The sequence below is a fragment of the Rhinoderma darwinii genome, chromosome 7 (genome assembly GCF_050947455.1).
Source record: "Rhinoderma darwinii isolate aRhiDar2 chromosome 7, aRhiDar2.hap1, whole genome shotgun sequence".
Taxonomy (NCBI): Eukaryota; Metazoa; Chordata; class Amphibia; order Anura; family Rhinodermatidae; genus Rhinoderma; species Rhinoderma darwinii.
Window position 1 is genome coordinate 45,580,381 of NC_134693.1, and position 26,099 is coordinate 45,606,479.

The 26,099-nt window shown below is 41.5% G+C and overlaps 1 protein-coding gene across 6 annotated transcripts in view; it reads right to left on the reverse strand.

Moving 5' to 3' along the window:
• The window catches only part of PRRC2C (proline rich coiled-coil 2C), an 88,263-nt gene that overhangs the window by 33,952 nt on the left and 28,212 nt on the right, over positions 1 to 26,099 (reverse strand). For all 6 annotated transcript variants that reach the window (XM_075833306.1, XM_075833304.1, XM_075833305.1 and 3 more), the window contains exons 6-15: positions 23,398 to 23,639; positions 23,022 to 23,101; positions 22,099 to 22,217; positions 13,948 to 14,038; positions 9,196 to 9,349; positions 6,009 to 6,092; positions 1,888 to 2,383; positions 1,437 to 1,714; positions 560 to 803; positions 195 to 408 (exon numbers count right to left, since the gene is read on the reverse strand). In XM_075833306.1, coding sequence (XP_075689421.1) covers positions 195 to 408; positions 560 to 803; positions 1,437 to 1,714; positions 1,888 to 2,383; positions 6,009 to 6,092; positions 9,196 to 9,349; positions 13,948 to 14,038; positions 22,099 to 22,217; positions 23,022 to 23,101; positions 23,398 to 23,639 — 2,002 coding nt within the window. The remainder of the gene's footprint in view (positions 1 to 194; positions 409 to 559; positions 804 to 1,436; positions 1,715 to 1,887; positions 2,384 to 6,008; positions 6,093 to 9,195; positions 9,350 to 13,947; positions 14,039 to 22,098; positions 22,218 to 23,021; positions 23,102 to 23,397; positions 23,640 to 26,099) is intronic.

Consider the following 26,099-nt stretch of genomic DNA (forward strand, 5'->3'; position numbering starts at 1 on the left):
CTACAGGTCGCCAATATATGGCTCAGACTAGTTGCTACTCACTAGCCCACTGAAATAGAATCAGTGCAGTGATTAATACAAGCTTACTTAAAATATTTATTCGTATATACAGAATTTCTGGCATGTAGTTCATAAATTTAACCCTAATCCTACTGTTTGACTGACTAAAACTACACTGTGGCAAACAATCCTACCTGTAATCTTCAGGCTCTTCCGGCTCTTTAGTAGAGGAAGAAACCTGTGGGCTGTCCGAGTGTGGGTAGGGCTCAGCTCCCCACATCATGCGAGGCTCAGATATCGGGACACCATGGTCCCTAACGGATCGAGCCATGTGTTCATACGGTTCAGTAGCAGATGTTGAGGGTTCAATCTGCTCACGTCTCATTAGGGGTTTGGTTGGTATCATTCCTGTATGAACAAAGAGCACAATGTATCTACTCAATATGTTTGACAGAGGCAAAGGTCATGTCAGCAAGAAAGCTATACATACTGTGAACAATCTTTATTAAGTGAAAAGATAGTAAAACAGGTGATCAGAGCGCAAGAAATAAAAACATACCAGGATGCATTGGTGGAATGTCCATTGCTGGCCTTCCAGACATGATACGAGGATCCATGTAAGGTTGCATCATTAACCAGCGAGGATCAAAGGCCATGGAAGCCAAATGTTGTGGATGTGGTCCTAAGGGCTGGTAAAGAGGCCTGTGTTGTGGTGGAGGAATAGGGCTAGTAGGTTGTGGCTGGGCTGGCTGGGATAGCACGCCTTGCTGCTGTTGCTGCCACTGCTGCTGTTTCATCTGTTCCTGAGAAAATAAATAAGCAGCAAATATTTACAACAATAACTCCATCCAAATCCTAGAACTTAAGGTGTCTGTAGCCACGCTTATGGGTTAATTTCTTTCACCAATGGCTTTCGGGGTGAAAAAGTAGAATTGTTTAATCAGACAGAGCTCCAATTTTGTTAGGTTGTTAACAGTAATGGTCTCTGCCTGACTTCTCCAGATACCATGAAAACCAGCATGCAGACATCATCTCACATTCTAGAACTATATAACGACTTGGGATTCACTGAATTCAAACATTTTAAGGTCTAATTAGAGGTGTACTTTAATTTAACTCCATAGGACTTCATTGAAAAAGTCTGTCATATTTAAAGTCCTCATATGTGGAGTCAGAGTGCTGGGCACCCCACCGATTGTTAGAACAAAGTGCCTGCAGCGCTATACAAACTTTTTGGCTCCCATTGGCAAAAGCAAGCCATAAACTTGCACTAGTTTGCATTATTTGGGAGAGGTGAATACGAGACAAACAGCACAGCAATCGGTGGGCATCACAGCGCACAGACCCACAACAATGAGGAATTCTAACATGTCAGAAGTGTTCTATAACTAGTTCCTTTTCATAAGCTATTAAAAACAACCTTTACAGAATTGTACCTGCTGTCTCTGGAATCTTGGAGGCAAAGATTTCTGAAACTGTTTGGAGTATCCAGAAGAAAGTGGAGGACGCGTTTGTGTGCCACTTTCAGATTCACTCTCATGTAGTATTACAGGCCTTGATTCTGGTGACGGGGAAGGTGGAAGATTAGACACAGAAGATGGAACTGAAGGTGGCTGAAGAACAGGTGTTGGCAGCTGGACAGGTATGTCTGGAGGGGTGTCTGCTCTGTCACTTGAAACGCTATCCTTCCTAGCAAATAATGGTTCTTCTGACCCTATGGAAAAAAAAAAAAAAATACACATTGCCATGTTAAATTGGGAAGAATTGGTCCATCTGTATCCAGCATATTTTCCTAGTTTTAACGGGGCATTAATAACCCAGATTCATGTCCTTACAGTGTATTTAATACATCAATACTAAAACATTTGCATGGAACACGCACTATACCTAGATTAGATGACACTTCTTCCAAAACGCTGGCACTTTCACTTTCTTCTGGTGGTTCAATATCAGGCTGAGGGATCAGGTCTTCCTTTTCTTCATGTTGTATTGGAGTCTCTGCTCTTTCTGGTTCCTTTTCTTCCGTAGGCTTTTCAAGTTCAGTGACATCCTCTTCCTCCTGGAGGGGAGCGGGCTCTTGAACGGACTGCTCAGTTACTAGCTTTTCGTCAAGTTGTTTTTCAGATGCAGGTTTCTCAGAAGAAGTGACTGTTACAGCAGTTCCAAACTTCTCATTCAATCGCTTTAACTTTTCTGCACATGCAGCTTTCCTTTGCTCTTCCATTCGTCTTTCCTCGTCTTCACGTCTCTTCCGGGCTCGTTCCACAGCAGCAGAAACTTCTGCTTGTTGTCTACGTCTTTGCTTCCATAACTCATCCTCACTGGGACGGGACTGCGCAGGCGCTGATCTTGATGGTGCCCCTGGGCGACTTTGAGATGGATGCTATAACATGTAAACAAATAAAAATAAAATCATAATACAATTTGCACATGATTTTTCTTTTAAACCGCTTAAATAAAATAATTTTATTTTTTTAATTCAACGTAAAATCCTTTTTATCATTGACGTGGGTATAGGTCCCTGCCAATAATAATAATAAAATAAAATAAAAAAAGTGTTCACTCCTCCTATGCAGACTATACCCCTCCCCCAAGCGCTAGGCTAAACCGTTTATGCAAAAACAGGATGACGAGAAGAAATGGCCACATTGAGAAGCAACAGAAAAACCAAACAGATCCTGGGATTAAGCGGAGCAATCATGAAATCCAGGTCCAGGAAAAACCAGAGGGCAGAATCTGTGTCACCCAATAAATCTAATGAGAAAATTATGTTATAGCGAGTACACCTAATTAACATTGTTGGGGGACATAGCACCGTGAGACACCCTAAAGCAGTCCGCGATGGGGGGAATTAAGAGATCTGCCATGGTACCAGCCTAGAGCGCAACAGCTTGGAGTATCTTTTGGTCCTGAGAAAGCATTAATTGAAGTCCAAGTGGCAACCTTGTAGACCTGAGGCCAATGCCATACCGCCCAGGATGCCCCAACAGTTTTTTTTTCACGATCACAGACTGAAATCTAATCTCTATGAGCCACAGCCTGCAAATAACGTATTCACCTGAGAGCGGAAGGCAAGAGTACGCTGGGACAGGACAGAAACCTGACCGTTTGGAGAAGCGAACCCAGGCCTTGGTCGACATCAGACTGGAGGAAAGACAGCATTTTGTAAGTGGAGCAGACGAGAGGGTGTAAGCTGTGCTCCTAGCACCAGCAGAAATGGACTTTCCGTTTGCGAAAGTAAACTTTTTCCGATTAGAGTTTACGAGCCTTCAGCATGGTCTGGATGACCGTTTTAGGGAGGCCCGCAACATCTTAGAACCTCGGCTTCAACATGTTAAACACAGCTTAGGTAAATGCGGTGAGGAATAGCAGACCTTGGTAAAGAATATCAGACCGCTGGGAAAGAGGCCATGGAACGCTGAGAGAGAAACGTGAACTCTTACAAAGGTATCGGGGCGTCCACCGCAAAAGAGCAAGGGTCTTGAGCTCTGGCTACGTAGGCTGTAACCTTATAGCGGAGACAAGACGTGAATAAGGTCCATGTTTGGGGTCCCCCATTTTTCGAAGATTTTGGAGGAGAAACCTCTGGGTGGGGAGACCATTTCCCGGATCGAGTCTCTCTTGACATAGAAAATCTGCAGCACAATTGTCTACTCCAGGCACATAGACCGCTGATAGGGCTGAAACGTGATCCACAGCCCAATGCAGAATCTGGGAGGACTCCTGCATTGCCGTGTTGATTCATGCGTCCCCCCCGCTGGTTCAGAGAGGCCACTGCCATAGAATTGTCAAACTGCATCCTGACTGAATAGCTCTGAAGGCGAGGGGTCTAGGAATATGGCCCACATCTCCAGGAGATTAATTTGCAAGGTCTCCTCCTTTAATGCGACCACCGACCAAAACTATTACATGCGGAACTTGCGAGTGCAAACAAAACAGTTGAGCCTTTTCAGACCCAGAATAGGCCTGACCCTCTTTTTTTGGGTACTATGAACAGTGCCCCTGAAAGACTTCAACCCTGGAATTGGGACAACTCCCTGAAGGAGGAGAGACAAAAGCTTGGTGAAAGGAAGACCAAGGTGGTATTGACAGAAAAAAAAAAAAGAACCTGGAAGAAATGACGAGAATTCTATGCTGCACACGGACTCCACCTCTCGAACTAGGCGTAGTCCAGGTCAGCAAAAAAAAATTCCTGAAAGTCGTCCTTCCACCCAAAAAAGGGACTCGAGTGGGGGCAAACCTTCAAGTGGATTTCTAGGATAAAAGTCACAAAAGGAATGAAATCTTTGGAAATATTTTGATACTTGCTGACGTCTAGGCAACAAGATATGCCAAATTTTCGTGTAGTGCTCCTGCGAAAAATGTCCTGTTATAGCAGTCCAGCCCAGACAGTACAGGTATTGCTAATGCAGGAGGAAACAAAGGCCGGGCACAATGTAGATCGAGCTGCCACAAAGCTTCTTATCTAAGGAATCGCTAATGGATACTGTGTCCGATAGAGGAAGTGTGGTACTTCTGGAAAGGCTTGACAAAAGCAGGTCCACTGAAGAAGTAACAGACCACTTATTTACCAGATCCTCTGAAAAAGAAAAACAGCATATCTGTCCTCTTGGAAGTGGATAGGCACTGGTCCTTAGGAAGGATTTTCTCAAATTCCCTCGTTTAGGGAAGATTACATGCTAACATTTACGGCGATGAAAGGTTACTTCCTCCAGAGCAGGAGAGGAGGCATCATCCTAAAAATGTTGTGTCCCATACAGTAAAGATTAAATCCCGCATGGCGGAAGCCAGCTTAGTTTCCTACCCTGACTCAGAATCCAAGTCAGAGGACTAGACTGAGGAGGCGGACTGGTCCTCTAAGGAGGGAGTCTTAGCAGCGATTGTTCTAACAGGAGATCATTTAGTAGATACTTAGGATAAATGTGACCCGTCTTGATCCTAAATCCCGCAGAGGGACCAGCCTGAGCGGATTGCTGGGGTGGCAGACGCTATAAGGCCGCTATCAAACTGCAAGTCTCTTGACAGGTCTATGGCCTGGCATAAGGACCTGGTCCATGTAGGTTGTGCCTGCTGTCAGAGGAGTTCTGGAGCGATCTTAGGGCAAGACATAACGAGCAGAGAGAACTGGATTGGTCAAGCAAGCAAAAATGGAGCCGTGTATCCTAATCTTTATCCTGTTCAAGAAGCGGACTGCTATGACGATTGCAGGGAATGAATAATGATGCTCCTCTGTCTGGGGTGAGAGGAGAAAGCCTGCACATTAACATACTGCTAAGGAAGACCCATTCTCTAATGCAGGGGCCAGCAACCTTCAGCACGCCAGCTGTTATGAAACTACAATTCCCAGCATGCCCTGACAGCCTTTGACTGAAATAATAAAGACTTTGGCTGCCAGGGCACGCTGGGAGTTGTATTTTCACAACATCTGGGGTGCTGAAGGTTGCTGACCCCTGCTCTAATGTATCCATACGATAAGCACCTCCCGTCCTAGCCTAAATTTATGATTGATGTCCCTGATGGGATGTGTGTGGAGGAGCACCACAGGAAGGTGTGGGAGACCATAAGATTGAGAAGCAGCTGGCCTAGTTCCCTGGCAACTACAGGAAAGTGCGACTAACATGGTGGCCCAGCATTTAGGACAACCCGGACATAGAAGGGGAGAAAGAGTCTGACCCTTATTGCCGTCACCACCTGTAGGTAAGTAAACAATCCAGCAGACCTGATAAGCAGGTTGTGTCTGCCTCCTACAGACAGAGGACTAAAACTGATAATCCTAGTGCCTTTGGGAGGGGTATAGCCTGCATAGGAGCCCACACTATCTAATGTCAGCCTCCTAGTGGCAGGATCTATACTCCAGACGCTGTTGTGCTCAAAGACACGAGAAATTGTAGTTTTTAATTCAAGAAATGATGCTTAAAATTTTTCAAATACAGAGCATATTAGATACAACCTCTAGAAGTTGGGTAATTTATAATGCTCAAAATTTCAAAAGACCCTAAAAAACATACCTGTTGAGGAGCGGTTTTTGGTTGCAAAAGGGGAGGAATATTCTTATCAAGAGATAATAGGGATGGAGGCATTTGGCGTCTATCCTGTAACATGACAAAGAACATATGATTTATAAGACTGAAAAATTGGTAGTAAACTACATTAAACACCACAAAGGCCCACATTTATTAATCAGTTTATGCCAATTCTTGGCATGCACGGAGCCCCAAAAAAAAAAAAAGTCAAATGATGATGCTCGCCATTTTTGCACAAATATTGTGACACTTCTCGGCACTCGCCAATTTCGAATAGTGTAACGAAAAGTGTGCGTGGTCTGCAAATCCGCTAACAGCTGGTGTGGATTTTATTTTCCAACTTTAGGACAGGGCAAAACACGGCAAAATTTATTTAGGAGGTGTGTGCGCGCGCCTTTTAATAAATTTGGCACAATTTGCAGAATTTTTTTTTTTTTTTTTGATGTATGAAATGTCAGGCTTAATAAATGTGGGTCTAAAAGTAGAAAAAGTAGTACTGCCCTCCCGCATCAAAATGAAACCCGGAATTTCCTCTTAATCTTCCCTCTGTTGATTCTATTTATTTAATAGGGCAATGACAACTGTCAGATATCTTAAAATGTTTACGAAGCCTAAGGGTATGTGCACACACACTAATTACGTCCGTGATTGACGGACGTATTTCGGCCGCAAGTCCCCGGACCGAACACAGTGCAGGGAGCCGGGCTCCTAGCATCATACTTATGTACGATGCTAGGAGTCCCTGCCTCGCTGCAGGACCACTGTCACGTACTGAAAACATGATTACAGTACGGGACAGTTGTCCTGCAGCGAGGCAGAGACTCCTAGCATCGTACATAAGTATGATGCTAGGAGCCCGGCTCCCTGCACTGTGTTCGGTCCGGGACTTGCGGCCGAAATACGTCCGTCAATCACGGACGTAATTAGTGTGTGTGCACATACCCTTAGGCTGAAGGAAACATCCCCAACTGCTCTGTCTGATATAGAACAGGAATGATAAGCACCTCGCTTTGTCTAAGCCCCACCCCGAAAACAGCAGCGTTCTCTGCACGACAGTTTCAGGATTCTACAGAAAACATCATTGGCAAGTTATTTTCCGGTTTATTTTTAGCATTCACGCCTGGGTATAGCATTCTCAAGTCTCAAATTTACACAAGTAAACAAGTGTTTGTGACTTAGGCTGACACGGCATGGATTGTCATGGAGCATTCTTAGGCTATGTTCACACGGGGTATTTTGCAGGAGGAATATCTGCCTCAAAATTCCATTTGGAAGTTTGAGGCAGATATTCCTCTCCCTGCACGCCGATTTTCGCCCGCGGCCATTGAGCGTCGCGGGCATAAAACAGCGCGAAATACGCTTTCTCTGCCTCCCATTGAAGTCAATGGGAGGTCAGAGGCGGAAGCGCCCGAAGATAGGGAATGTCGCTTCTTTTTCCCGCGAGGCAGTTTTACTGCTCGCGGGAAAAAGACGCCGACGCCTCCCATTGAAATCAATGGGAGGCGTTCTCGGGCCGTTTTTGCGACGCGGTTTCCGCGTCAAAAAACTCGGCAAAATACTCCGTGTGAACATAGCCTTATGAATCCATAGGAATATATCTGTGTTTTTACACGACGGTCGTGTGGCAATATCAAGACTAGGATCTCATGTAATAAGATAAACGCCAAATACGCATCTGATACTGTAGCAGTTATGCGACAGTTGCCAATGTAGCTGGCGACAAGAGTCTGAATGGCCCCAGGCTCTTCTGGTTATTTGATTAGGTGAAAATAGCCAAATTAGGGTATATTCACACACAGGTTTTGATCAGGTTTTTCAAGACGTTTTTGAAGCCAAAACCAGGAGTTGACTCAAAGAGGAGGAAAAGTAGAATGACAAAAAAAAAAAAAATCCTGTAAAAATCCTGAACAAAACTTGCACGCGTGACTACACCCTGAAGAGACCATAATCATCAAGCAATCAGAGGCCACGTTCACACGCGTAAGGAAGAATATATACAAAATGGAAATTGTCCAACAGCTCTAGAAATAATTTTGTCTAAAAATGGACATACATAATTCAGGCCTTGCTTACCATTCTGTCAGAGAAGCAAGAGAGGTGGTAGTTGCCCATCTTTCCTGGTCAGAAACCAGTGAACTACAATAGATGGCGCTAAGTTGTCAGCCAACCTTTGTAACCCAGATGCTGGCCAACCTATATACCTCTTCCCTCTTTAACCTAAATACTTTTGTAGTATTTGAGTTTTTTAGGCCTCCAGGCTAATGCCCAACAGTGTAGAACCTGAACACTAGAAAACCAGAGTATGATACAGGTGGAATATGGGCCATAACTGTATTACATACAATAAATAACCTATATAGTATCCCAGGTGTAGGCAAGCTTTTGTATGGTGTGCCAAAAAACAAACAACAAAATGATAAAGTACTCCGTGTGCCAGGCAAAAATGAGTCATGAGTTACGTGACATAAGCCAATTAATTAATCTCTCATATAAGCGTAACCCTTGTCCCTGACTTTCTTTGCAAAGATGATTCATCTATGGTGCATACTAAGCTACTGAGTACCAGCTGGAAGGATCTGCACACAGGAGAGACCACGGCTACTGAACACCAGCTTGGGAGGGTGCACATAGGAGAGACCGTGGCTACTGAGCACCAGCTCGGGAGAGTGCACATAGGAGAGAACTGTTAACTGTTGCTATCTTATTCTTTAACAGAGCCTTACTGAACTCTGTCCTTGCAGCGGTGATTTCCAGGAGATCAGCGCTTCATTATGCGCTTGGCAATGCTGAACAACAAAAGAGAGAGCAGTGCTGCATTGTGTGCTTGCCAAGTATTCACAAGGAGAGAGCAGTGCTTCATTGTGTTTGTCACTGCTGATCAGAACCACCCAGCGTATAATGAAGCGCTGCTCCCTCCCCCTGTGTTTAGCGACGCCAACCACACAACAGCACTGGACAGAGGTAAGCGTGCCAGCAAACCATGCATCGGCTGTGGCACCGGTGCCACAGGTTGCTGACCCCTGTACTATCCTATACTTAGAAGTACTAGTGGTCAACGGCTCCAGACTTTAAAAATGCCCCAAACATACTTCCTGGTGGTGACCTCCAACACACAAAATATTCCACACATACATATTTTATAATTAATTTGCAAACACACAATCCAACCTACCTGTGGATCAGGAGGTGGACCTTTCCCAAGGAGAGATTTCTGCTCAGTAGAAGCTTGTGAAGAAGTGCTGGCAGGTCGCTCTATTTCTTTGCAGATTTCTGAATTATCATTAGGTTTTGGTTGAACCTGCTCTTTTTTTGAGATGCGATCATCCCTAAGTACAAGAGTTTCACATGTGTTTTAATATGAATATTCTAATTAAATAATAAAGTCTGCGGACATTAAAAATACATGAAACCATTTCAGATATTCACTTTCTATTTGATTACTATAGAAATTAGTAAAATACGGCATCACTCATTGGTGCTGCAGTAATGGGAGATTTCTTGATTTGTAGCCTTCTAACAACCATACATTTTCCTTTCAGTTTTTTGCATTCGGTCAGTTGTGGATCCCAAGTCACCACCCACATCAATGCTAACACATACACACAGAGTATAGGATTAGGATGTAGACATAGTTGGGGGATGTTGATTTGAATCCACAGAATGTTAGAAGGCTGAACATGTACAAAGACCAAGCTTACTATTATTAAAGGGGTTCTCCCTTCAGAGACATTTTTGACATATCCACAGGATATGTCAAATGTCAGATAGATGCGGGTCCCACCTCTGGGACCTGCACTTATCTCTAGAACGGGGCCTCCTAAACCCCATTCTACTGCTATGTGTTGTGGCTGAAGCGTATGATTTCCGACCATCTTAGATTAAAACAGTGTAGCTTTCTGAGCTACGCTGTTTCCGTAACTCCAACAGTAGTGAATGGCAGTTACAGAAACTTCGTAGCATGTGCGCTATGCTGTTCTCCGGAACTGCCATTCACTACTGTTGGAGTTACGGAAACCGTGTAGCTCAGCGAGCTACGCTGTTTTCATCTTACATGGTAGGAAATCACACTCTTCAGTGGGAACACACCGAGGTAGAACGGGGATTAGGAGGCCCCGTTCTAGAGATAGGTGCAGGTCCCAGAGGTGGGACCCGCATCTATCTGACATTTATGACATCCTGTGGATATGTGATAAATATCTCTGAAAGGAAAACCCCTTTAAGGCCTCGTTCACATCAGTGTGTGGTTCAGTTTGGGGCTTCCGATCATCCAGAGGAACAGATGAAGGGAAAGCTAAACGGAAACCATAGTTTCCGTTTGCATTACCATTGATTTCAATGGTAATGCTTCTGCTGTAAATGGTTTGCGTTCTGTAAGGATTCCGTTTTTTTAGCAGAAACAATAGCATAGTCGACTACGCTATTGTTTCCGCAAACAAAACAGGAAACCTTACAGAACGGAAACAAACGGAAACCATTTGGAACAGAAGCAATGGATGAACGAAAACCCCAAACGTAGCTCGACGCTGATGTGAACGAGGCCTAAAACCGCACATATATTTTGTTTAACTAAAGAGTGTTTTAACGATTTGAGGGGATTTTTATTACAAGATTTCAAATACAGCCTTATTGGTATTACAAGAACTTATGGTACATTCATAAAGTATAAAAGTGCAACAAAAGGTTGCATCGTTACCACAATGTACAATTGTATGATTTTACGGCGATCGCAGATTTTGAAAAGTAATAATTTTAGGAAATTTCTCTAGTTGGTCCATCGGAAATATCGGTGTTGAGGTTCTGAATTAAAAAACAAGCTGCTGTGCTTGTGCTACGCATTTCGTTTTTTTTTTTTAAGCCAATACACTACAATGTAACATCAAAAAAATGTCAGGACCGCCGCATGTACTATTAAAGTTCTTTCAATGTTAGAGACAGCAGTGTTGCAATAGCTTTAGCCCCATTGCGCGTGTTTGTGTACACATAGTTCCAGCTACCAGCAAGACAGAATTTGACCAAGTAAGGCTTTATTCAGATGGGTGTATTATACAACGGTCCTTATTCCGGATGTAAACTCTGGGGGTTGCGGGTGTTACATGCGGAGAGCTAAACAGAATAGTACTTTATTATTACATATGAAAATCTCAGACAAAACTGCAATAAACCTCCTGAAAAGTGTAAAACACCATAGGGTTTGGGCATAATACAACATATACATACACTTATTTAAAAGAGACACTGCAGGTGGATAAAAGCTCTCTAAACCTACATGTACGAGCCCTAATCGCAGAATATCTCCAGCCTGATGGGACCAATTCAAGCCAGAGATATCGTGTGATCAGGGCTGTACTTGTAGATTTAGGGGGAAGTTTTTATTCAAATGCATTGAGTTATATTACACATGGGTACGATACGCCTATCTGAATAAGGCCTAAGGGACAGATGATTTGTCAAACACCCCATGCCAAGTAAAGAAACCCAATTTGGATACAACATTGTGCCCCTTTTCTTAAAGGGTAACTAAGCATGCAAAAAACTTCTGACATAGCGAGCGCTGAGCCGATTGTTTTCTGATTGGCTTTTTTCGGAAAGCCGAGCAATTGGCGTACGGGCTCAATAGAAATTCTGAGCCTGTACACCAATTGCTTGGTCTTCTGAGAAAAGACATTCAGAAACGAAGCGGCTCAGCGCTTACACGAGCGCTTCAGTCGCTTCGCTTTAGAGATTGGTGGGGGCTTCGGTGCCAAGAACCCTGCCGATCAAAACTTCTGACAAGTCAATATAACATGTCAGAAGTTTTTGAAAGTTTAGTTACCCTTTAAGTTATCAGCAAAAAGACTGAGCTAATGTATAGGAACAGATGACATGTGCGTGCAAATTGGCTAATTCACATCCAAAGGTTTAACCTCCAATTATACTGATCATGATATGTATAATAAAGGCAATATTCAGGTCATCCATTGTACATAATTTCATATAGTCTGTTATGGCATTAAGGCCTCATGCACACGACCGTAGCCGTGTGCACGGCCGTGATTTTCGGGTCGGGCGGCTGCGGACTGTCAGCCGCGGGCCGCCCACAAATCGTACGACATGCACATGGCCGCCGTCATTGTTTTCAATGAGCCCGGACCGCAGAAGATGTCCGTCATAGGACATGCCCGTTCTTTCTGCGGTGCGGGTTCCCGGGCCATGCGCGGACCGTAAAAACTACGGTCGTGTGCATGGCCCCATAGAAAAGAATGGGGCCGGAATTCTCCCGTGGATTTTCGGGGGAATTGCGGCCGCAAAAACACGTTCGTGTGCATGGGGCCTAAGACTTCATAAGCCTGCATGCCACATGAATGTAAACTTCTCCTAATCGCCAGATGAATTGTGTTCTTAGGAACTATAAAACAGCAGACCGAGGAGACCTTGGGGGAAATGATTAACTTTCTACATCAGTTTTCTGGCGAAGAAAAAAACCCCAAAACAAATGCATGAAAACTTGCAATTCGTGCAAAAATGTTGACTTTTGCTGCATTTAAATCACCAACAGCACATTTCCAAAAAGAGGGTGGGGCTTGACAAAGGGGGCGGTGCCTGCTGCGACCGCAATTTACACCAGAAACAGATGGAAATTATAGCGCAAATCTACGCCAGATTTTACTTTCAGGCACACGGACAGTCAGACATGTGCCTAATTTAGAAGCAGACGGGCACATCTTACTCCAGCTATCTATAGATTAAGACTGGTGTATGAAGCGCTAGTCTTAATAAATTGCTCCCATGTGAGCAAATGCCCATAAGGAGAAACGGTGTGTAGGCGTGACAGGTTCTGGAATGGAATTAAGACTCCGCTCTTTGCTATACCTCACTTTAGGACCACATAGTTTAGTAAAATATTTAATAAATAAATTTACGTTACACTGTCCATTTATAATTTTTTTGATGGGTAAAAAGATGATCACTTTCTACTAAACCAATAAAAATTTCAATATGAATTACTAGACAAGATCAACATTATTTAATGATGAAAACCTTAAAGGTAATCCGTCACGTCAAACATGCAGTCTGATCTGTGAGCAGAATGTTAGAGTATGAGGAGCTGAGCAAATGGATATATAGCTGTATGCAGAAAGACAAACAGGACCAGCTGTCACTGAACCTGACTAATTCAGGTCTCAGCGCAAGATATAGCTGCTCTGTATACAGAATACAAAGCAACTGCATCTCAAAAATTAAAAATAATTTTTAATAATAAGTTATTGGAAAGTTGCGCCAAACACGTACACGTTTTTATTACATTTTTTTTTTCAAAAGTGTACATAGCCTTAAGTGTGCGATGGGCGGTCCTACTCAGTGATTGACAGCTGTTTCCGCATTCACAACCATACAGGGAAGACTGTCAATCAACGGTCGAGACCGCCCACTGGACCCTTTAGCCCACAGGGATTTAAAATGAATAAATTACAGGTTATCCTGAATCTTTGCGCACAAAACTTTCTCGTCCTCGCCTCCTGCTCTATAAAATAATGACGTAAGACAGCATGTTCAACGCGTCAGGTTCCCTTTAAATGCAGCTGAAACTAATACAAACTCTCATCTACACTAAAGAGCACTCTGTGGCAGATCAAAGATCAGTCATTATTCTGTTGATGACATGACTGCTCTTTAGAGGTGAGGCTATAATGTCTGGGTTGAGCCAGACCATTATGGACAGTAAATATTCGACCCTATATGTTCATAATGTGACCAAACAAAATAGAGGGGAGAACACATGAAGAGTAAAGAAAAACAGTATTTTAATTCAAAGTACAAAAGGGGATAAATACAAACAGTTCAAAATAATACAGGAGCTATAAGCCAACTACATTACAAAATCATAAAATTCTTAAAGTTGGACAGCAGATACATGGATAAATAAGACAAAAAGAGGGTAGATTACCAGCTTTCTGTTTTGTCTTTGTGATTTGCAGATTGCTCATCATCATCGCTGAAGTTCAGCTGCTCTGTGTAATCTACTTCACTTTGTGCTCCTGCAGGTGATAAAAATGTTAAACAAATAAAAAAATTAATGTATCAAAGTTCCCCACTAAAGCCATTTGTAAAGACAGTATATAGAAGACATACACAAATATCTGAAATGTCCCATACTAGTAGAAGCTGTGGTTCTTATTAAAAAACAAACAAAATAGATAACAGACGAAACAGGCAAGCAACTTTTTTTTTTTTTTAAAGTAAAAAAACCTTATTTGTATATTTCTTAGGCACCCTTCACATCACATTTTTACCTTCCATCGGAGGTATACCTCCGAAGGAGTACTGCAATGTATCTCACTGTATAGGCATACAGTGGGATATGTCACCGGTACCCCTGGATAGAGTGCTACCTGAGGTGTTGTGCCCGTGGAAGCTCCTTACACCACTGTCCATGATGTCAAGAGCTTTTCAATGCCGGAGTTCCTAGCCAGAGAATCGCAGTCACTCTGGCTGGATGCTCCGGCCCTGAAGAAGCCCCTGACGTCACTGTCCATTTATGGACAGTAATGTCGGGAGCTTTCTGATATAGAAGTTTAAAATATACCTGTGACTGATGCTATACAATAGCATCCATCACCCTCAGGCTCTCATGTTTAAAAAAAAACAAAACAAAAAAAAAACGTGCACCAAGCGGTACACTTTTTTTGTAGGATCCGTGAAAACGAGTAACAAAAAAAAAAAATGGTAAATATTCTGCTGCGTTAGCAAAAAGTGTCTGCCTCCTACAGACACTAAGCCAAGACTGAATAGCTCAGTGTCTGGGCAGGGGGCAAATACTGTATTAGAAGCCACTTTCATTTTAGTGTCAAGCCTCTTAGTGGCAACAGTGTATAACCATGGTCCATGTCCCCCAGACGAACGAGGAAAAAGGTATACCAATGTATACCAGCCCGACGGGTCTTTAGTTCTCCGTCAGGCTAGTGGAGCTCTATGAACACCTTTAAAGATAAACGTACACAATAACGATAGGGCACAAACGTGATGTGAAGGGGGTCTTAATGAAATAGGAGATTAAACATTTCATGACGGCGTTTAGATGCACCTCCTGCTATCTGGAGGACAATGTGGCAGGGACCTGGGGCAGACTAAATATATTAAGAATCCTAGTACCGCAAATGGTTTGACATTGGGTAATACGACATAATACTTATTCGTTTCTGAGAAAAGAGAATGCATGTTATACACAAGAATCAGGGGAAGGAGAGGGATGGATGTTAATGTTCATTTTGAGGTCTTGTTGTAACAATTTCACTGACATATTGTGCCTTGACTACTGTAAAGTGCCTTCAATGCCATGTGTAATGGATGTTGCCTAGGCGGACAACAATTTCTATCCTCTGGTGTCAACCAGCTACTATCCCTTCTCAAGTCACTCAGCAGTTCATGTGTCTACTGTAGATGCACCTCCATCAGAGGGCACAGCTGCTGTGTGATAAACAGGTACGTCTGTTTATGGGCCATGGCCCCCTGGATTCTCTGATATTCTCCCCATAAAAAAATTTTCTCCCTCTTAAAATAAGCTCACATTAGTGTAAGTTTAAACCAAATTTAAAACAAAAAAATGAAAAGTCATATCTTTCAGCAAAACCAATTACTAATATATAGCCAGTTTTATGTTTGGACGGAAAATCCTTTTTTAACCACCAGATCCCTGAAGTGGCAGTGCACTTTAACCCTTTCAACACAGAATGACATGCATGGACATCACTGTGCTCGCGCGACATCGAGTGTGAATAGACATCGCATGCTGGCTGGATCCCACGCTGTGCTGGGAGTACAGCTAAACATGAATGAAGAAAAGTGTATGACGCTGTTTGGTCGGCATCATACACTCCTCGAACAACGCCCACTTGGTCAAAAAGTAAAAACACGCCCAGTTGGTCATTAAGAAATTAATCAGCAGAAATCTAAAATTGTTCATAACTTGCTCAAAAATGATCAATTTTCAATATAAAAACCACTGTTATCTACATTACAGCGCCTATCAGATTACCTAGGTAGGCACTTATAAACCTGTGACAGAGCCTCTTTAAATCAGAAAGTCCCATGTACGCCAAAAAATTGTAGTAATAAAAAAAAAAACATCTAGTGTCGCAAAAAACAAGCCCTCATACAACTATGTCGATGGCAAAATAAAAAAGTTGTGGCTCTAGGAATGTGTCAATAAAAAAACCAAAAGAATGCTTGGTCTAAAGGACATAATAGGCCTGGTTCTTAAGGAGTTAAAAAACACAAAATTCCCATGTGTATAAAGGGGTATTTGTTTATGAAAATCAAGGTTAGGCTTATATCACATCTGTGTTGGGACTCAGTTCATGGGTTCCGTCGGACCTTTCCATCAGGGGAACCCACGAACGGAATCCTGACTGAGATAAACGGAAACCATAGGTTTCCGTTTGAATCACCATAGATTTCAATAGACCCGGTGCAAATGGATTTCCGTTTGTCAACGTTGTTTAACCCTTTCAGGACCAAGGGTCATCGATGCCTCAATGACCAGCCCCATTTTTTCAAATCTGACATATGTAATTTTATGTGGTAATAACTCTGGAATGCTTTTGCCTATCCCAGCGATTCAGAGATTGCTTTCTCGTGACATATTGTACTTTATGTTAGTGGAAAAATTTGGTCGATAAATTCATAGCTTATTTGTGAAAAACACCAAAATGTAAAGAAAATGTGCAAAAATTATAATTTTTCGAATTTTAAATGTAATCTGCTTGTAAAACAAATTAGCAACAATTTTGTGTGGTATTACTAACATCCCCCATATGTTTACTTTATATTTGCATTGTTTTTTGAACATTATTTTAATTTTCTAGGACGTTACAAGGCTTAGAACTTTAGCAGCAATTTCTCACATTTTCAAGAAAATTTCAAAAGGCTATTTTGTCAAGGACCAGTTCAGTTCTAAAGTGGCTTTGAGGGCCTTATGTACTAGATAGACCCCCATAAATAACCCCCACTTTAAAAACTGCACCCCTCAAAGTATTTAAAACAGCATTCAGAAAGTTTATTAACCCTTTAGGCGTTTCACAGGAATTAAAGCAAAGTAGAGGTGAAATTTACAAATTTCATTTTTTTTAGCTGAAATTCATTTGTAATACATTTTGTTCTGTAACACAGAAGGTTTTACCAGATAAATGCAACTCAATATTCAGAAGCAAAGGAGCACCTAGAGGATTTTTTTTAGAATATATTTTAGGCACCATGTCAGGTTTGAAGAGGTCTTGTGGTGCCAAAACAGTGGAATCTCCCCAAAAGTGGTTTTGGAAACTACACCCCTCAAGGAATTTATCTAGGGGTAGAGTTAGCATCTTGATCCGGCAGGTCTTTTACTATATTTATTGGAATATGTCTGTGAAAATGAAAATCTACTTTTTTTTCTGAAAAAATATTTTAAAAAAAATGTAACTTTTACAAGGAAGAAAGAATAAAACGCACCCCCAAAACTTGTTAAGCTATTTCTCACGATTACGGCAATACCCCATATGTGGTAATAAACTGCTGTTTGGACCCACGGCAGAGCTCAGAAAGGAAGGAGCGCCATTTGGCTTCTGGAGCGCAGAATTTGCTTGGTAGCAGTTCTGTTTGGGGTTTTGCTGGTATTTCAGTTTATAATGTGGTGGCATATGTAAGCTGGGCAGAGTACATCAGGGCATAATAAGAGGGTATAATAATGGGGTAAATAAATAATTCATAATTATGTGGCCGGTGTCGCACTGATAAATGGTGCCCAATCTTATCCGCTTTTGGACACTGCACAATTTCTGTTGCTATATTCTGAGCGCCAGAACTTTGTTATTTTTCTCCACTGGAGCCGTGCGAGGGCTTATTTGTTACATTACAATTGTAGTTGTCATTGGTACCATTTTAAGGTACATGTGATTTTTTTGATCACTTTTTAGGCAAGCAAAGTGACAAAAAAAACATACATTGACAGTTTTTTACAGTTATTACTGTGCGCTATAAATTACATTTTACTTTATTCTGCAGGTCGGTACGATAACGACGATACCATATGTATATAGTTTTTTTTTTAATGTTTTCTGGCGTTTGCACAATAAAATCACTTTTCTATAAAATGATTTATTTTTTGTGTCATCATATTCTGAGAGCCATAATCTTTTTATATTTCAGTCAAAAAAGCTGTGTAAGGGGCTTGATTTTTGCGGGACGGGTTGTACTTTTTATTGGTATTATTTTGGGTAACATGCAAATTTTTGATAAACTTTTTATTCTATATTTTGGGAGGGGTGATAAAAAAAATATTATAGTTTTATAGTTGGGGTCGTTACGAACGTGGTGATACCAAATACATGTACTTTAACGTTTTATTTCTTTTTCCTATAATAAAAAGACATAGGAAAAAAATAATTTTTTGTTTTTGTAACTTATAACTGGTTTTTACACTTTTATAAAACATTTTTATAACTTTTTATTTACTTGAAGACCTGCAGCACTGATGGCTGCTATAATACATTACACTACCTAGGTAGTGAAACGTGTTATAAACGGTCAGTGTGACGTTGACAGTCACACTGACAGGAAGCCTATGAGGACCAGCTGGTCCTCACAGGCTTCCGTGAATGGCAGACCGGAGGCCGTTGTATGGCCTCCGGTTTTGCCATGCAACCAACGGCGGCACCCGCAATCACTCTTCAGGAAAGTTTGCTGTAGCAACAAACTTTCTAGTTTTTTGCTACAACACATTTTCCCTGTGATCACATGATCGGGACCAGATACAATCAGGTCCCGGTCATGTCTCCGGGGCCAGAGGCAGGGGTTAACAGTGCGACCTGGGTGTCAGCGCTACTCTGAGACACCCGGATCGCGCTTTTAACACCCACTGTGAATTCACGTCGGCGCTGCACAGAGCCCAGCAAGCGCCAACGTGAATTTACTGTGGGCGGTCAGGAAGCAGTTCATAACGGTGTTCATATTCTCTGTAGCCGAACCAATCGGTTCGGCTGTCAGAGAACAGGTTGCTGGGGAGCCGTGGACACGGACACCGCCGGCTTACGAGCGCTTTTCACAGCGGTATGCCGGCTGAAACAGGGATCTGAATATTCATGCCCTGGCATCACAGGGTATGTGCGTAAAGGACGTATATCTACAGATTGTTGGCATGAGAGGGTTAAGGGTTCCCTCGTTTTGACAGAATAGCGCTGTCTATTATTGCTTTGATTCAGTCAAAATGAGAGAATCTTTAAACGGTGACAAACAGAAACCATTTTCTACCAGATCCGTCACCACTGAAATACTATGGTTTCTGTTTGGATTCCGTTCATGGGTTCCCCTGACGGAAAGCTCCGACGGAACCCATGAACGGAATCCCAACGCAGATGTGAATGAAGCCTTTTATTCCTTACAGAACGAAGTTATACCATTTTATACTTTGTGTTAATTCCTCACGGTTTTCAAGATCTTTGCCTGCCATCATTCAACATGAGCCTTTATTTTTTACTTAGTCAATAAAAAGCTGTCTTAATCATGTGATGGTGCAGGACTGAATACAGTTAAGCACTCATTCACACATTGCAGAAATGGTCATTATTTTGTATAAGCATTCTTAAAGAGGCTCTGTCACCAGATTTTCAAACCCCTATCTCCTATTGCATGTGATCGGCGCTGCAAAGTAGATAACAGTAACGTTTTGTTTTTTTTCAAAAACGAGCATTTTTGGCCAAGTTATGAGCATTTTTATATTTATGCAAATTAGCCTTTATGAAGTACAACTGGGCGTGTTTAAAGTTAAGTCCAAGTGGGCGTGTATTGTGTGTGTGTACATCTGGGCGTTTTTACTTGTTTTACTAGCTGGGCGTTGTGAATAGAAGTGTATGATGCTGACGAATCAGCATCATCCACTTCTCTTCGTTAACACCCCGCTTCTGGCAGTGCACAGACACACAGCGTGTTCTCGAGAGATCACGCTGTGACGTCACTTCCTGCCCCAGGTCCTGCATCACTGCCAGAAGCTGGGTGTTAACGAAGAGAAGTGGATGATGCGGATTATTCAGCATCATACACTTCTATTCACAACGCCCAGCTAGTAAAACAAGTAAAAACGCCCAATACTCAGCATAGTCACAGCAAATTCCGCAAAAATGGCAAATGTTGTGGAATTTGACTGTCCCATTGAACTCAATGGGGAAATTCTGCAACAAATGTGCAGCATAACTTTGCATGCTATGGATTTATAATTCTCACAGCAGGTCAATTTATGCATGTATTATGTTGCTACTGCAATACGCTGCAAATATATTTATTTATTTTGCATAATTCCTAAGAAAAAATAAAAAAAGTACATTAGTAATCTCGCAAGATCACGCTGTAAATGACAGTTTACTGCGAGATCACGCTTGCTGTGCTGTAAATTCCACACAAACGTTCGTGAAGTGTCGGGATTGTGAATAGACATCCCGTCCTGGGTGGAGGTGATGTCTATTCACTGTCAGGACAGTTCAGTAACGTTAATGTGGGTGTATATGACAGCACATAGTGATCCTGCGTTGTTCACTATGTGCGGATTACATGAATGGAGAGAAGTGTATGACGCTGATTGGTCACTGATTGGTCAGCGTCATACACTTCTCTCCACAATGCCCACTTGGTCAAAAGTAAAACCACGCCCAGTTGGGCATTAAGAAAGTCATTAGCATAAAGCTAAAATCGCTCATAACTTGGTGAAAATAGATCTTTTTCTAAATAAAAAAACACTGTTGTTACCTACATTACAGCGCCGATCTCATTATGTAAGAGATGGGGCAATTAATGTGGTGACAGAGCCTCTTTAAGTCAAAATCAGAAGCGAATGCAAAGTAGTTTGAGGCCCAGATAACAGCTTTTTCTAATGCCGATTTTCACACAGAAACCCCTTCGGACTCGACGCCAAATTTCCCTCAAATTATTTCAATAACAGGTAGGCTTTTAATTTTTTTACTGGGAGTTTGTCAGTTTGTGGGGAAAAAGAAAAACACCTCATGCCCTATCGTGGAGTGGTTTCCGCTTCTGAACCTCCATTGAAATCAATGCGATTTGCCCATTTGCTAAATAAAAAAAATAAAAAAAAACAACTACTTGCATTTCAAAATCTGCCTTAAAAATAAAGAAAAAAGTGAGCCCGATTTTTTCTGCTTGAGTAAAAACACTGTGTTCACATACCAGACATACCATACCAGTCTGTCTAGACAGACTTTTTTTTCCGCTGTCCATAGGAATGCATTTGAGTAGAGCGAATGATCTCACTACAAACCCCCCCCCCCCCCAAAGAAAAACTAAAAACCGCTAGCTTTAGTCTGCTGCATTCCAATGGATAGCGATTAATCGCTCGCTACAAAAAAAAAAAAAGTAGTCTAGGTCTAGCCCCAACCTAAATCTTTCCATTATATTTCCTCTGTGTTTAGGATCCAGTCCTGGTTATGGCTTCAGAATACTGATGCTTAATCCTAACCAAATCTGACGTGTAAATGAGGCCTTACAGTACACGGACGTTTAAGCTTTCTATTGAAGGATTCCCATCATGAATTGCTACTAAAAAGTATATTTGAAAATTGTATAACTTGATTATACAAAAGGATTAACTTTATTTATTGAAACTGGTAGGAATCTTGGGTAATCCCCTGGCGTCGCATAGCAACTCTTCCGTAATTCCGGACACGCCCATAGACTTCTATGGGGAGTTGGTGCCGTACTTAGGGACGAAAAAAGGGACGTGTTTTATCATTTCTACGGCACGGACAACCATTCGTAATATTACGGAAAGGTGTCAGTAGCTTAATAGAAATTAATGGGTCCGTAATTACGGATGAAAGATACGGTCGTGTGCACGGGGCCTCAGGGTGCAGTTTTAGGGGCAAATTTTGACGCAGAAATTTTTGCGACTGAAAATCAGTTGCATTTATCTGAATGAAACTTGCAGAAATCCATGCACCTCCTGCAGAAACAACCCCATTCAGATGAATGAAACGGAGTTTCGATCGCAGAACAATTCAGCAAGAAAATCTGCCGCGTTTGAATCCATCCTTACTCAAAGCATAAAGCGAGAAAAATTTACCTGCCCAGCCTTCGTCTGCTTCAGTGTCCAGATTATCCAGCTCTTTCAGTTCACTGGCACTAATGATAGAAGGGCGCTCAATGCCCTCAGCAGCCCATGCTTGTGGTCGTCTAGGCTGTCTGAAAATATTAAATCATTTAGCGGAATCACAATCTATGAAATCCCCAGTGACATTTTATACAAAGCAGTCGTTTTTCACAGTAATTAGAAAGCCTTCTAACGAGGCTCAGAAATAACCATGAAAAAAATTACAGCTTAAAAATTGCCAGAAAAATAAAACTTTAAGAAACGCAAGATACACTACAGATTTGCATACCTACAATAGATCACGCCACTTGAGGAAAACTAATTAGAAACGCGTGTGAGATTAGCTATTTTTTCACTGTTTATACCCGATAGATCTAGTGCAGTTTGTACCTATACACATACATTGTTTTCCAGTTCCATTCTTGATAGGTGATACAATTTTATTGCATTTATTACCCATATTACATAGTGTTTAACATTGTGAACTGGCAATCTATTATATCACTGTATTACATAAATCATTATTGGGTTATATATCTGCTATATTAGAGATCTTTCATGTATACTGATCTGTTACTTCATAATAGTCTCCTATTCTAATGCGGCTGTCCACTATTTATTTTGTACGTGTACTGGTCTTTTGGTGATCCATCATTGATTTGATTATGTGCTATATTTTATGTATTTTCAATAAATTTTATACTATTTGATATAAATAGTTAGGATTGAATGACCCTTTTTCCTAGTTAGGGTGCATATATTTGCAAGGAGTTGCAGTCACGTTCAATAGTTAGGACGATATATATGTATAAATATATCAGCGCAGTTACATTCTCATCTATAATGAAACTGCACCCCCCCACCCTTTAAATATGTTCAGAACGTGCCATATTTACCTGTTGGCCTCTGCTGGTGTAGGATATCTAGTTTGTCCCTGCACAGGGGGGAACGGAAGTCGAGGGTAGGAAGGGAACATCTGGAAAAATAAGAGTGGTTTAGGGAGAAAGTGTAAATATAGTCACCAACCCCCCCATTTGACAGCAGGTCTGTTTAGCAGAAGGGTATTAGCCTTGAACGGAATTGAAGAATAAAAGCATGTAGTTCAGATTTGCTACTTACAGTAGAAATTTAGCTGCTTCCCCTGTTCAACAAATATTCAATTGGCTGCACAACCTTCCACTAAACGTTTTTTGACAACAGTCTGAATGACCCTACATACAGAGTTTAATATAATAAACTGGGATCCCAACTAAGGAGACTAATGTTACTTACATTTCCAGCAAATTGAGGCATCATGCCTCTGTACTGAGGCGGCAGGCCAGGTTGCTGTCCATTCAGTTTAAGCTGAGTCGTGGCGGCACGTTTATCAGCAATCTTGCTTTGATCTGCAGCACCAGGGAGAGCAGGATGGGCCGATCCTTCCTCTCCAAGTGATGCAGCATTTTCTTGTTCAGAGGGTGGCAGCGGAGTTCCAAGGTTTCTTCCTCCACCTTCCCGCCAACTGGCCACATCAGCTGTAGGGATAGCAGATTAAGGTAGTTAGAATGGAGTCTTTTTAGGGTATTTTATACAAGTCTGTAGTGTATACAAACCAGAACGCGGAAATCCAGCCGAATATTGCCCAGAGAGTCAAGTATAGGCTTTATTTTTATTTTTTTTACTCTGCAGAACGTACTGCAATACTCAGCATAGTCACAGCAAATTCCGCAAAAATGGCAAATGTTGTGGAATTTGACTGTCCCATTGAACTCAATGGGGAAATTCTGCAACAAATGTGCAGCATAACTTTGCATGCTATGGATTTATAATTCTCACAGCAGGTCAATTTATGCACGTATTATGTGCAGAATTTTTCCGCAGCAAATGGAGATATGTTAAAATCCCATTCACTTTGCTGCTACTGCAATACGCTGCAAATTTATTTATTTATTTAGCATAATTCCTAAGGAAAAAAAAAAAAAAGGTACATTAACCCCTTCCCGCTTTGGCCACTTTTGACCTTCCTGACAGCCTCATTTTTCAAATCTGACGAATGCTTTTACCTATCCAAGCGATTGAGATTTGTTTTCTCGTGACACATTGGACTTTATGTTACTGTTAAAATTTGCTCAGTACATTTAGTATTTAATTTTCAAAAACAATAAATTCGATATTTACTTGTGAAACAAAACAAAATTTGGTGAAGAATTGCAAAAATTAACATTTTTCTAAATTTAAATATATCTTCTGGTAAGACAGGCAGTTATACCACACAATATTGTTGCCAACATCCCTCATATGTCTACTTAAGATTGGCATAGTATTTTGATCATCCTTTTATTTTTATAGGACGTTACAAGGCTTAGAACTTTAGCAAAAAATTTCAAAAGGCTATTTTTTCAGGGACCAGTTCAGTTGTGAAGTGGCTTTTAGGTCCTTATATATTATAAACCCCCAAAAAGTCACCCCCATTTTAAAAACTTCACCCCTCAAAGTATTCAAAACAGCATTTAGAAAGTTTCTTAACCCTTGAGGGTATGTGCACATGACCTCTTTTCAGACGTAATGGAGGCGTTTTACGCCTCGAATTACGCCTGAAAAGACGGCTCCAATACGTTGGCAAACATCTGCCCATTGCTTGCAATGGGTCTTACGATGTACTGTGCCGACGACCGGTCATTTTATGCGTCGCTGTCAAAATACGGCGCGTAAAATGACGGCTCGTCAAAAGAAGTGCAGGACACTTCTTGGGACGTTTTTGGAGCCGTTTTTCATAGACTATTGAAAACAGCTCCAAAGACGGCTGTAAAAAACGCGAGTTGCTCAAAAAACGTCTGAAAATACAGAGCTGTTTTCAAGGGAAAACCGCTCCTGATTTTCAGACGTATTTTGTTAATCGTGTGAACATACCCGTAGACGTTTCACAGGAATTAAAGCAAAGTAGAGGTGAAATTTACAAATGTAATATTTTTTTTGCAGAAATTCATTTTGAATCAAATTTTTTTTTGTAACAAAGTTTTACCAGAGAAATGCAACTCAATATTTATTGCCCAGGTTCTGCATTTTTATTAAATATCCCACATCTGGCCCTAGTATTCTTATGGACTGAAACACTGGCCTCAGAAGCAAAGAAGCACCTAGTGGATTTTGGGCCTCCTTTTTATTAGAATATATTTTAGGCACCATGTCAGGTTTGAAGGGCTCTTGATGTGCCAAAATAGTGGAAATCCCCCAAAAGTGACCCTATTTGTTAAACTACACCCCTCAAGGAAATTATCTAGGGGTATAGTGAGCATTTTGACCCTACAGGTTTATTGCAGAAATTATTGAAAGTAGGCTATGAAAATGAAAAATTGACATTCTTTCAACGAAAATGTATGTTTAGCTAATCTCATTTTCACAAGAACTAAAGGAGAAAAAGCAGCGCAACATTTTTAAAGCAATTTCTCCTGAGTAAAACAATACCCCACATGTGATCATAAACGGCTGTTAGGACACACAGCAAGGCTTAGGCTATGTTCACACACAAACTCAAAATGTCTGAAAATACGGAGCTGTTTTCAAGGGAAAACGGCTCCTGATTTTCAGACTTTTTTTTAAGCCACTCGCGACTTTCGCTGTGTTTTCTACGGCCATTTTTGGAGCGGTTTTCAATAGTCTATGAAAAACAGCTCCAAAAATGTCCCAGGAAGTGACCTGCACTTCTTTTTCGCGGCCGTTTTTCAAAACTTCCGCTCAAAAAAATGGCTCGTCGGAACAGAACACAGTTTTTCCCATTGAAATTAATAGGCAGATGTTTGGAGGCGTTCTGCTTGAGATTTTTTTTTACGGCCCGAAAATATGCCGTGTGAACATTTTGAAGAGTGCCATTTTGACTTTTGCAGCTCAAATTTAGCAGGAATGGTTTGCGGAGGCCATGTCATATTTGCGAATCCCTGAGGGGACAAAACAGTGGAAACCCCCCACAAGTAGCCCCATTTTGGAAACTATAACCC